Genomic DNA, 12103 nt, shown 5'->3' on the forward strand with positions numbered 1-12103 from the left:
GCTGTTTTACTGAACTCTATTTTTTATGCTTAATTCTGTGTATTTCCATTTTCTTCCGCTTATCTGGGGTTGGGTCGCAGGGGCAGCAGACGAAGCAGGTCGTTCCAGACGTCCCTCCTCCCAGCAACGCTTTCCAGCTCTTCTTGGAGGATCCTGAGATGTCCCCAGGCCAGATGAGATGTGTATTACCTCCAGCGAGTTGTGGGTCTGCCCCGGGGTCTCCTCCCAGGCAGACGTGTTCAGAAAATCGCCAAAGAAAGTCTCCACAGAGGCATACGAATCAGATGGCCAAACCACCTCAACTGGCTCCTCTCGGTGCCAAGGATCAGCGACTCTACTCCGAGCTCCCTCTGGATGTTTGATCTTCTCACCCTGTCTCTAAGGCTGAGTCCAGCCACCCTACAGAGGAAGCTCATTTCAGCCGTTTGTATCCATGATCTTCTTTCTGTCACTACCCAGAGTTCATGACCACAGGTGAGGGTTAGGCCATAGATGTATGGTAAACTGAGAGCTTCTCCTTGAAACTCAGCTCCCTCTTCACCATGACAGTTCGATACAACGCCCACATTACTGCAGCTGCTGCACCAATCCTCCCGTCCATCTCTCGCTCCATTTTCCCATCACTCGTGAACAAGATCCAGATACTTGAACTCCTTCGCTTGGGGAAGCCGCTCCCCCCTAACCCAGAGGGGCACCTCTATGCCTCATGAGTCTGATTTGTCCACACTGCCTTCATGTGAATGACTAATGACTTCTCTGAGTTTGAGTTGTCCACAGCAGCTCCATTCACTGAACACAGCTCAATATGCAGCCAACTTACAGGAGGAGGAGTGTGAGCAGTCTGACTGACTGGAGACTAGAGCTGAGCCATATTTACCTTTGATCAGGGAGGAGGAGATATTAACAATGGAAAAAAAAAAACCCACAAAATGAGTCAAAGGAAATATAGCAGCATTTGGATACACTTTTCTGGGGACTACACACAGGATAGAGCACAATGTAATATAAACAAGACTCAACAGAGTACGCTATACAGGGCATCCCAAAAAATGTATATACCTTTTAGCAGCTGATAGATAACTAACCTCACTCCACTAGACTTCTTTTTATGGGGATGCCTAAAAGACAAAGTCTACACAATGAGACCTGCAACAGTCACTGAATTGAGAGCAACCATTGAACGTGAATGCACGCAAATGCTAAAGGAATTGTTTCATGATGTGTACTATTCCATCGCTTCTTTTGTCGGCAGTGTCTGGACCAGAACGGGTATCTGTTTGAGAACAGGCGGTGACAAAACAATAGAATGATGTTTGTAAATTCTTTTACATGTTGAAAATTAAACGAATCATAATAAATACCTAGTTCACAATTATTTAAACTGTGCATACATTTTTGGGACAAGCTATATATTGGTGGGATGTTTAAGTTTGAATTATTCTGATCCATATCGGATCTTATTACTGCTGATTGTGATTGTTTCCTTGATAAAAAACGAGTTACCCCGATTGACTTCTAAAATAAATTGATATAACAACAAGCCAGTCTTTTGAAATGAAGGGCTCCTCAAGATCCGGCTCCCTTCAAAGATCCCATCTCAAAAATAAAATAAAAATCTTAAATTTGGCACGGCTACTAATAATTTAGTGCCGAAGTTTTAGACATAGACTATCCACGTTACATTTTTTACATTGTTTGTTGTGCTATTTTGCTGTTCAGATTCAAACTTGGCCCAAACACATTCCTCCATAGTGTGAGTACCTGCAGCTCTGTGATGCAGTGCGTACTGTAAACTGCAGCCTGCGGCTATGCTGTTGTTGTTGTTGCTGCTGAGGAGGGAGGCACTAAGCTGATGATGTGTTGTGCTGATTGGTGCTTTCTTTGATTGACACATTGACAGACCAGTCGCTGGCACCGTCACTGCTGGGCTCTCTGACGGCCTGTTGTAACTTTAGATTTTGTGACTATCAGGGAGGAGCAGTGGCCGTGAAAGGTAAAAATTATTTGTAACTGCTCTTCAGAGGTCACTTTATTCATATGTTAGTTATCTATTAACACTAACGTGTTCGCTAATTCTAGCTGGTTAACACTTCCCAGTGCTGTTAGTTACGCCTCTGCTATTAGCAACAAAAGCTAAGTGAAGCTGGAGGTCCACGACGAATCTGTACAATGTTCAATACTGATAGATAATACTGAGCTTCTACATGATACTGACTATAATGCATGGTCCACTGAATGCACTGCTAAAGCTGCTAACCTTTTGGAAGCCATCAAATTTACTCTGTAACATGATCCTAACCTCGTTCATTGTCCCGTTATCATTGGCACAGACAACCTTTAGTTCATCCACAGCAAACCCCTGTGAAAACTGCTCATTCCTGTGTTTTACAGCGTTTTGGTTATACAGCATTAAAACGAATATGAACCATACACAGACCAGGCATAGAATGATGACCACCTTCCTAACATTGTTTTGGTCTCCTTTATGCTGCTGAAACTCCTCTGACCCAGTGGTTCATGGACTCAGGACCTCTGGGGATGGTGGCAGTAAATTCTGTGGGTCCTGTGGGTTGCAGGGTGGGACCTACCTAGATCAGGTTTATCCTGGAACATCTCACAGATGCTTGGATCTCGGGAGTGTGGAGCCCAGGTGAACACCTTATCTCTATGGTATTCCTCGGGCCACTCCTGAGCAGTTTTTGGGGTGTATCAAGGTGTATTGTTATGCTGAAAGTGACAGCTGGCATCATGTACTGCTGATCACATCAGTATTATTCACTTCATTTCAGTGGTCATAATGTTGTGGCTGATCGTTGCATCTGAACAGCATGGAGCTAAAATCAGTCACAGGTGGACTTCAGTATTTTTATGTTGATCGATTAAAAAGCAGGTTAGCATCTCCTAATATGAGGTCAGTAGTTAACAATATTCCTGTCCAACTTTTTAGAACATTTGCTTTCCTGGATGTTTTAATTAACCATAAGGTCGCTAAGGCAACAGAGGGATTTAAATGGTGGCCATCACTGTGTTCTTTTATCCAAGATGTCCCGAGAAGAGCTGGTGGTCCAGCGGGCTAGGACGTCCTTTCAGACCGGCAGAACCAAACCTCTGGAGTACCGGCTCCAGCAGCTGAAGAGCCTGCTGAGCCTCACCAGCGACAGGCGGACAGACATTGCAGATTCCCTGAAGAAGGACCTCGGAAAGGTGGGTCAGATGTTTTCAGTAGTAGGTTCACTACCAACACAGTAAAGGTGCTAGTAGAGGAGGTGTCTGTTGAAAAATTTGTCTGTTGTGCTAAGAAATTTTTTACGTCTAAATTAATATTGTATTTTTTTATTATTTTATCTGTTTTCACACTGTTCCTTTTTTAGTTATGACCTTTAGTCATCTCTCCTTAGCAGCCATTAATTCCTGGAGCCAGAGTGACGGTATTCACACTGAATAAGACCTAGTCCTATTCTAAAGTCATTCATTGGCGCACTAGAAAAGGAACTGATCAGAACAGAATCAGAAAACTGATGGGCTTTTGCCGATTAGAAAACAGCACACAGACAAATATTCTTTCATGCTAGCTTTTCAGATGTCTGGGTGTTGTTTTTTTTGTTTCTAAAGTTGTTCATTCAGTTTGCTTGTTATTTTAAGAACAGTAATGTAATCAGATACAGTCATTCGTCCTTTGCTTCAGCATAGATCCTGACAAGCAAGTGTATTAAATCAATTTACAGCTCAGTGCTCTACAAAAAGTTGCAGTGTAGCATACTGCAAAATACTGTTATGACCATGATTGAAATCTTCTAAATAAATTATTAGTAATCAGAGCATGAAACTTATTTTTGAACTTATTCCCATGTGTCCTTTAAAACATTTGTAGAGTTGCTCCAGTATTCCTTGACGAACATTTGGTAAGAGTGACTCACACAGTAACAAAAATAATCAAAAGTACATGAGAAAGAGTACGAATTAAAACAACTCTTAACTTAAGGGTGAATATGATTAAACTTAGTAATACATAATCTTACAACATCGTAACCAGCATTTTAAGGATTTAAGTAGTAGATAGTGATGAAGTCTGTGCAAAATTGTGAAACGTTTACGTGGTATCTCAGAGATTAGGTTGTTTTTTGGTAGATTGGCAGAAGAGCCACAATACACTGCCGACATTAGGACTGTTCATGAACAAAGTGTGTGTGTGTGTGTGTGTGTGTCTATAAATATGTGCTTTTGAGGTTTCTCATTTGAGAGAGGCTGTAAACTACTCTAGAAGTTTTAGCTCTCCTACCTGCAAGTACAATAACATCTCCTGAACTTTCGTGATAAGACGTAATCAGAGTTCTAATTGTTTTTCTCTGTTTATTGATACATTCACTAGCAGTCTTACACATTTCCATGACAGTGCACATGGTGATTAGACTTTAAATGAGGCACATGTTCAGTTATGGTGATTAATGTGTTTCTACTGAACAAATGAACAGAAGAGTAAAGTCATGGCTGAATTAGCAAACACATGAGGAAACTGGAGTTTGTCCCTGCTTGTGCTTTCAGAGTGAACATGGGACGGAGCTGTTTGAGATAATGAAGCTGGAGGGAGAGATCAGGCTGGCCATAGATAAGCTGGCAGAGTGGGCAGCTCCTCGGCCGGTAGAGAAGAACCTCCTCACTTTAACAGATGAGGTCTACATCCAGCCCGAGCCTTTGGGAGTGGTGCTCATCATCGGGGCCTGGAACTACCCCTGGGCTGTCACCCTCGTGCCACTGGTTGGAGCTATTGCTGCAGGTAAGGAGCCTTCCTGTCTCTAGTACCTCAGTAACTGCTTACAGCTTATCCTTTAGTCCCTGTAGAGCAGTAGTGCTGACACTCTGAACTGACAGTCATTAAATCACATGAGCTTTATGTGCAACCATTTATGTCCATATATATTTGTTTATGAGTGTTATTAAAAGGTGCTCAGCCTGTGGTATAGTTTCAGAGGCTCCATATGTGTGCTCTATTGCTCTGCTGTAACCCCCTCATGTACGCCTTATTCTGCACTAACACAAAGTCATAAGCCCTTTTCAGACATGGGGTGCTCAACATGCTGCGCCATCATTATGTTAAAGGTCTGGCAGTTTGTCACTGAGACAGAGGTCACTTTTATGTTAACGTTCCTTTTTGGGATATCCCCACCACAATGACAGAGGAAGGAAGAGATGCACAGTGTTTCTCATTCATACATTTAGTAACACACACTCTACTAAACAAAAGACTAAATATAAGCTAACTGTAGCTTATCAAATGATCCACAGGACTAAAAGTCCAGTTTATTTCTGATTTCCTGAACACTAAAAATTCTGTTGACGCGTCATGATAATCTAACTGCTGTTTTACCAACAACAAAATAAATATTCAGACACCAGTGAGGAAGCTCCTGATTCAGCCGTAGGATGGCAGCTAAATACCAAATCATTTAACTGCAGCTGATAAACTGTGACTGTGTGTGACCGCTCACCTCTCAGATGTGATGAAAAACAGTGTAACAGGAAGGATTAAACAGCACTGTTGTTCTGTCGTTTCACATGTGAACATAGGTGTGACCATAGACCATATCTATGGGTGTGACTCTCTCTGTGGAGACGCTTATGGATCTCGCTGCAGGTGTTTAACAAACTCAGGTGAAATACTCCTATAAGCAGCTGGAAGCAACAGACTGAACTTTTCTCCTGTTAATGTTCTGTCAGAATCCGTACTGCATTCATCACTACTGAGAATCATTCATTTGACCAGTTATAGAATCTGTCTTCATCGCTGTAAGGTTTTATTTTTATGAACATTTCAGTTTGTAGTAAATGTGAAGCAAATGAAAACATTGCGTGGTGTATTTTGCAGCAAGATACAGATTTATTGAACTTAAATCCATCCCAGAGGGATCAGACATTTTATCAGAATAGTTCAACACTTTGAAAATATGTTTTTTCACTTTTATGCTGAAAGGTAGTTACGAAGAATTAATAACTTGTCCTTAAAATAAAGCTCTAGTCAGAAGTATGTGAGCTTAGTATACTGGAAACACTGATTGTCACAGAACTCTGCCACGTTCCTTGGTGGAGTAATAATAAAAATTAATGATTGTCTGGCACATTAGAGTAGATGAAAATCACTGTTCGTTTTGTCAGTACCACCTGTGCTCTTGTTGTTAACACAAGTCAAAGTGTCCTCTACAGTACGGGACAAAGCTATTTTTAGACATCGACTGGATCAGTGACACTTTTAACACTTATTTTGCATAGAAGAGTTTTATCATTAATATTCTGTTTATTTGGGAGTTTCATAAAGTTAGTATTTATTGTAGGACTACAGTTTTCTTCTTAATTTTCAAAGTGTTTGACAATTTTCAAGGCTGCACAGTGGATCAGTGGTTAGCACTTTTACCTTGCAGCAAGAAGATCCCCAGTTCATGTCCTCACCTTCCCAGGATCTTTCTGCATGGAGTTTGCATGTTCTCCCTGTGCATGTGTGGGTTTTCTCCGGGTTCTCCAGCTTCCTCCCACAGTCCAAAAACATGCTGAGGTTAATTGGTGATTCTGAATTGTCCATAGGTGTGAGTGTGATTGTTTGTCTCTATATGTAGTCCTGTTATAGACTGTTACCTGTCCAGGTGTCTCCTGTCTTCCCCCTAAGTCAGCTGGGATAGACTCCAGCCCCCAGAAACCCTAATGAGGATTAAGCAGTGCATAGATAATGGATGGATTGATGACAGTTTTCACTATACCGCCATTGTGTCTCTTTTTCATGTCTCAGGTAATGCAGCAGTAATAAAACCATCTGAGGTCAGCTCTCACTCTGCCAAGGTCATGGAGGACCTTCTCCCTCAGTATCTAGACAAGGTGAGCCTCCTGCCTGATTACATTACAACATGTTTTACCTCCAGGGAGTTTTAATGTCCGGATACGCTCTCTGTAGGACATGTACCCAGTGGTGACAGGTGGAGTGTCAGAGACCCAGGAGCTGCTGAAGCTGAAGTTTGACCACGTGTTCTACACAGGCAACAGTACAGTGGGCAAACTGGTGATGGAGGCTGCAGCTCGCCACCTCACCCCAGTAACCCTGGAGCTGGGAGGGAAGAGCCCCTGCTACATCGACAAGAACTGTGACCTCACTGTTGCATGTCGGTGGGTTTTCTCTGTAAATTATAGCTCATATATAAGCTCTATTGAAGCTTCAGAGGACCACAGAACACACAGCAGATCCTAAACATCAAAGTGTTTCTCTCTTTCTCCAATTACAGTCGTATCACATGGGGGAAGTTTGTGAACTGTGGTCAGACGTGCATCGCTCCAGACTACATCCTGTGTGAGCCTTCCATCCAGAGCAGAGTATTTGAGGAGCTTAAAAAGAGCATCAAGGTTGGTCTGAAAAAAAAAATAAACATTTTAATATATATACCAGGTATTTTTGAGCTATGTTCAGTTAAAGTTTTTTTGTGTTGCTAGTAATCAGAACCACTGGTTGTACTTGAAAAACATCTACCTGTTTAAAGCAGTCATGACTCATTCCTACTTCTTTTTCATTACTTCCTTCTGTTTTTACAGGATGATTATTATTTTCATTTGGTAAATTATATACACCAGGCCCTCAGTTTACGACGTCCTCGACCTGTGGCGTTTCATGGTTACATCCCCATCTCCCATAAATTTATCAGCAAAGTCTTGTTTCATCATTCTGACATATGGTGTTTGTAACATTAAAACAAATTTCTCGTGGAACTAGTTGGTGAGCAGAGTGGATGAATACGTCGTCACACGGCGCTATACGAGGAAGACGGCTTTGTTTACATTCGCCGGTTGTACACCACATACATCACAGTATGTGAGTTCCGACTAAACGGGAAAATCGAGTTATGTTGCGCTGTAGGAACAGGATTCTGATGTAAGTCGAGGACCTCCTGTGTCTGCAATGAATAATATAGCAACCTATGGATCAATAGACATTAGGAGGCAAAGCTTCCACGCCTTTTCTTTGTTAAAGTCTTTTATTCTCAGATAACCTTCCTTTCATGTGGCACATTACAGGAGTTTTACACCGATAATCCAAAGACCTTTGAGGACTATGGACGCATCATCAACCAGCGGCACTTTAAGAGAGTCATGGCCCTCATGGAGGGAAGCACAGTGGCTCTAGGTGGAGAATCTGATGAATCCCAGTGCTACATAGGTATGTGGTGTGCTTGAGCAAGTGTTGGTAAGCCTGCCACTGGCCCATCATTTTAGTCGACATTCTCTCTGTCTTTATTATCTGTGTGCTAATACAAATGTTCCAACACAACAGTTCCACTATTTTAAGGGAACACAAAGCTGCATAATTCATGTTGACCCGCCCAAGACGACTGTGATTGGTTTAAAGAATGACAAGCAAACCAGGGCATTTCCCCTGTAGCAGAATGATTCTGAGCTGCAGCAGTATGTAGTACATAAAGGTTTGGCGAAGAGAGACTACTTTCTCAGGGGTCCAGAGGTGTTCCCCATGAAAGAAGGGATGTATAATACCCCTATCATAACCTGGATCTACTCTGTCTCTGTAAGGCTGGACATCACGAAGCAGGCCTTTAGATGGTATTCTGATCAGATGGACAAACCACGTTAGCTGGCTCATTAAATTCAATCTTTTTAGACTGTATGTAAAACCTTTAGGCAGTATATTGATGAATAGTCCTTGAATGACCCCCCTGTCTCTGTGTAGCTCCCACTCTACTGAAGGATGTGACCTGTGAATCCAAAGTGATGAAAGAGGAGATCTTCGGCCCACTCCTGCCTGTCATCACAGTGAGTGGTGTGGATGAGGCCATCCAGTTTATTAATGAGAGAGAGAAGCCGCTGGTTGTCTACGTCTTCTCTCATGACAACAAGGTATAGTTCATCATCTGCAGACATGTTAGTTTCCTGTTAATCAAGCTAACATTTAGATTCCATTGATTATGAGTTAATTAGATGCCTGTGATTGTGATTCATCATCGCTCTGTTTGACTGGATTTCCTTCACTCTTCCTGTCTGACCAACAGCTGATAAAAAGAGTAATAGCTGAAACATCCAGTGGAGCTCTGCTGGCTAATGACTGTCTGGTCCACTACACCATCAGCAGTCTTCCATTTGGAGGGGTTGGTGAGTGTGGCTGTCAGAGCCAGCAGTGGTGGTGTCTATCCTCCTTTTTAATGCTGACAGGCTGTTTCATGACATGGTACTTCTTCCTCAGGTAACAGCGGTATGGGCAGCTACCTTGGCCGCCACAGCTTTGACCAGCTCAGCCACATGCGTGGCTGCCTGATCAAGCAGCTGAAGTTGGAGGGAGTCAACAGCGTGCGTTACCCACCGCACACGCCCAAGAAACTGGACTGGGCTCGATTCTTCCTGTTCAAGACGCTCAACTTTGGCCGGCTACGCCGCTTGGCCCTGCTGGCTATGCTGGCTGGGTTGACAGCATTTGTGGTGCAGGTAAATGATTTAAACTATACTAATCCATTCCAAAGAGGAAAAAAGGGTTTGTTTGGTCATAGTAATGCTCTAGCTGCTGAGGAGATTTCTTTGACAATATATATCTGTAAATCTTTCTTCTACAATTTACTTCAGACTACTTTGACATTCTTGCATGTTCAACTGAGCTGTTGCACTCTGATAAAAGCTTGTTTACGGTACACGTTCAGTTTAAATGAAGGAATCTAATTCAATCATACCTGCTGAACAGTGTCTCTTTTCCTCACTTTTTCAGTACCAAACCACATTTTCCTAACTTGGACCCGTAGATATCAATTTACAGTAAATAATCAGCACCTTTATTTCTTTTTAGAACATGTAAATACAGTGCGATACAACAACATAGTTTGCCAGGTTTTGTGTTTGAAAGCAGTTAAATGCATATTTAAGAGGTAAATAGGGTAAATTTTGGAAAGATTTGTGTCATACAGGTGTTCATTGAACACAGAGTTGTCTGTCACACTGGTAATTAACTGGAAGACAAACAACAACAACAGCTGTGGATTTGTTGACAACTCCAATGGCTGTTATTGTTGCGGCTAGTAACACTATTATCTGTACAGGCTACACCGTAAGAGTGCCTGTATGAAAGCAGATGACTGCAGATTGATTTTATTCAATTTCCAGAAACAGCAAGGTTTCCATTTGTGATGCCTCAGCATTCGCTGCACCATCTTTAGAGACGGAATAACACCAAAAATATACAAGAAAGCTCCAAATTTTGATTTATAATGAATTCATTTTCAAACACTAGGCTTTGTCTGGCTGGAAATGACATAAACAAGTGAGGAAAAGCAGTAAAACATTGTGCGATAGAGCTTCACTGTGATTTTGTTCTGCTCTTCCTGTTGGATGATCTGTTGGTCTTTGAGGCTGGAGGACTTCTTCTCCATCATTCTGCTCTTCAGTTCCCCTACAGATTCTTGATGGGTTTCCGGTCTGGACTCTTGCTGATGTTGTTTTCTGTTAACCATTTCTTGACCACTCAGGTTGCATGTTTCAGATCATTGTCCAGGAGGAAGGTCTGATGCTGCTCAAGGACAAGTTTTCCTGCAGACTGTGTGATGTTTTCTTTGCCAATCTTAATGCCATCTTCTTTTATCAGGATGCTGTTTTTCTTTGACAAGGCTGCCTGACCTATAAACGTGTTCTGACTTACTTCACTTTTTTGTTTACTACATAATTCCGTATGTGTTCATTCATAGTTTTGATGCCTTCAGTGAGAATCTACAATGTAAATAATCATGAAAACAAAGAAAAAACATTGAATGAGGAGGTGTGTCCGGACTTTGACTGGTAGTATATGTAGCAATTGAAAAAGAAGATGCATGTTTTTTAACTAGTGCACTATTTGTGGGGTGGCTGTTTACCACTTTGTAAATAATAACAAACAGTTTTTCCCAAGATAGTCGGATCAGCATCCTCCCACCCACATACCCCAGTCCTACGGGCCTGTACCCTCATACAACAATGGCTTTGTCTCTAGCGGACAATGTGTGGTGTTGTCCAGGAAATCTAGCCACATAATGCCCCCTCATCTACCCTCCCTTTAATTACCCAGCATGCTTCACTCCCCACAGCTAAATGGCCTCTTTTGTTACAGTCAACCTCACCACCTTTGTTGACATCCACACTTGTGCTCCTGTGAACAGTTAAACTATCTGTTATCTGTGTGTTTCAAACTGTTTGGTGTGTCGTGTTGCTTGCAGAGGTTCCTGAGACGAGGCTGAGCAGCAGAGCTCTGAAGGTACACCCTGAGATGCTGCTGCTGCTGGTCCTGGGACAGCCACATGCACAAATGGCCTGTAGTTCATAAAAGCACTCCTGATATTTGCTGGTCCATATCATTTCACATTCATGTAGATGTGTTTTACTGGTTTGTGTTTTTAAAATATGTAGGCTGCATCTCCTTTCTTTTACATCTTAAGCTGCTTTTGATCATTTTACATCATCTTTAAAATTAGCTATGTAATTAATGTACATTTACTCTACCGTTCAAAAGTTTGGGGTCACTTAGAAATGTCCTTATTTTTGAAAGTATAGCATTTTTTAAAAATGAAGATACCATTAAATGAATGATAAATCCAGTCTAGGCATAGTTAATGTGGTAAATGACTATTGCACCTGGAAACGGCTGATTTTTAATGGAATATCTCCATAGGGGTACAGAGGAACATTTCCAGCAACCATCACTCCTGTGTTCTGATGCTACATTGTGCTAGCTAATGAATAAAAGTTTTCATGGAAAACATGAGATTGTCTGGATGACCCCAGACTTTTAAACAATGTGTATAGATATTATTTAATTGTTCTGAAAATACACAACTGTTTAGCAGTGATGCAGTGATTCATTTCAGAGTAAAATCAGTGTAGACACAAACTACTGTTTCCTCTGCAATCCATCCAGAGAATATTCTGTCTGAATGTAAAAGTGCCATTTAGATTTTATGGGGGTTTTGCTGTCTGCAAATAAATAATCATTTGAACTAATTGCTTTGCAGATTTTTGACTTTTTGTGAAGTGTTATTCGTATATGAGCATATTATTAAAGATAATTCAAGGTAGTTGTAATACATGAGCTGGCTGTAAGTAAGTAGGCTGT

The 12103-nt window shown here is 41.6% G+C and overlaps 1 protein-coding gene across 2 annotated transcripts; it reads left to right on the top strand.

Annotated features, from left to right (window-relative positions):
- Nucleotides 1-1857: 1857 nt before the first annotated feature.
- Nucleotides 1858-11991, top strand: LOC110955879 (aldehyde dehydrogenase family 3 member A2-like). Of its 2 annotated transcripts, none has more exons than XM_022201029.2 (11): nucleotides 1858-1993; nucleotides 3043-3204; nucleotides 4543-4774; nucleotides 6776-6861; nucleotides 6938-7146; nucleotides 7263-7380; nucleotides 8047-8188; nucleotides 8714-8880; nucleotides 9033-9132; nucleotides 9224-9462; nucleotides 11211-11991. In XM_022201029.2, exons 2-11 carry the CDS (start codon nucleotides 3043-3045, stop codon nucleotides 11229-11231), a joined length of 1476 nt encoding a protein of 491 aa, XP_022056721.1. In that variant the 5' UTR covers nucleotides 1858-1993; the 3' UTR covers nucleotides 11232-11991. The 2 variants fall into 2 exon arrangements, with proteins under 2 accessions (XP_022056721.1, XP_022056719.1); XM_022201027.2 differs by lacking the exon at nucleotides 1858-1993 and adding an exon at nucleotides 2526-2650.
- The last annotated feature ends 112 nt before the right edge of the window (nucleotides 11992-12103 follow it).

The sequence above is a fragment of the Acanthochromis polyacanthus genome, chromosome 13, assembly GCF_021347895.1.
Source record: "Acanthochromis polyacanthus isolate Apoly-LR-REF ecotype Palm Island chromosome 13, KAUST_Apoly_ChrSc, whole genome shotgun sequence".
Taxonomy (NCBI): Eukaryota; Metazoa; Chordata; class Actinopteri; family Pomacentridae; genus Acanthochromis; species Acanthochromis polyacanthus.

Coding starts and splice junctions, on each gene's coding strand:
- LOC110955879 (XM_022201027.2), top strand. CDS start 2,621: ATGCTTGGATCTCGGGAGTGTGGAGCCCAG. Junction 3,205..4,542: donor TGAAGAAGGACCTCGGAAAG/GTGGGTCAGATG, acceptor TTGTGCTTTCAG/AGTGAACATGGGACGGAGCT. Junction 6,862..6,937: donor TCCCTCAGTATCTAGACAAG/GTGAGCCTCCTG, acceptor CGCTCTCTGTAG/GACATGTACCCAGTGGTGAC.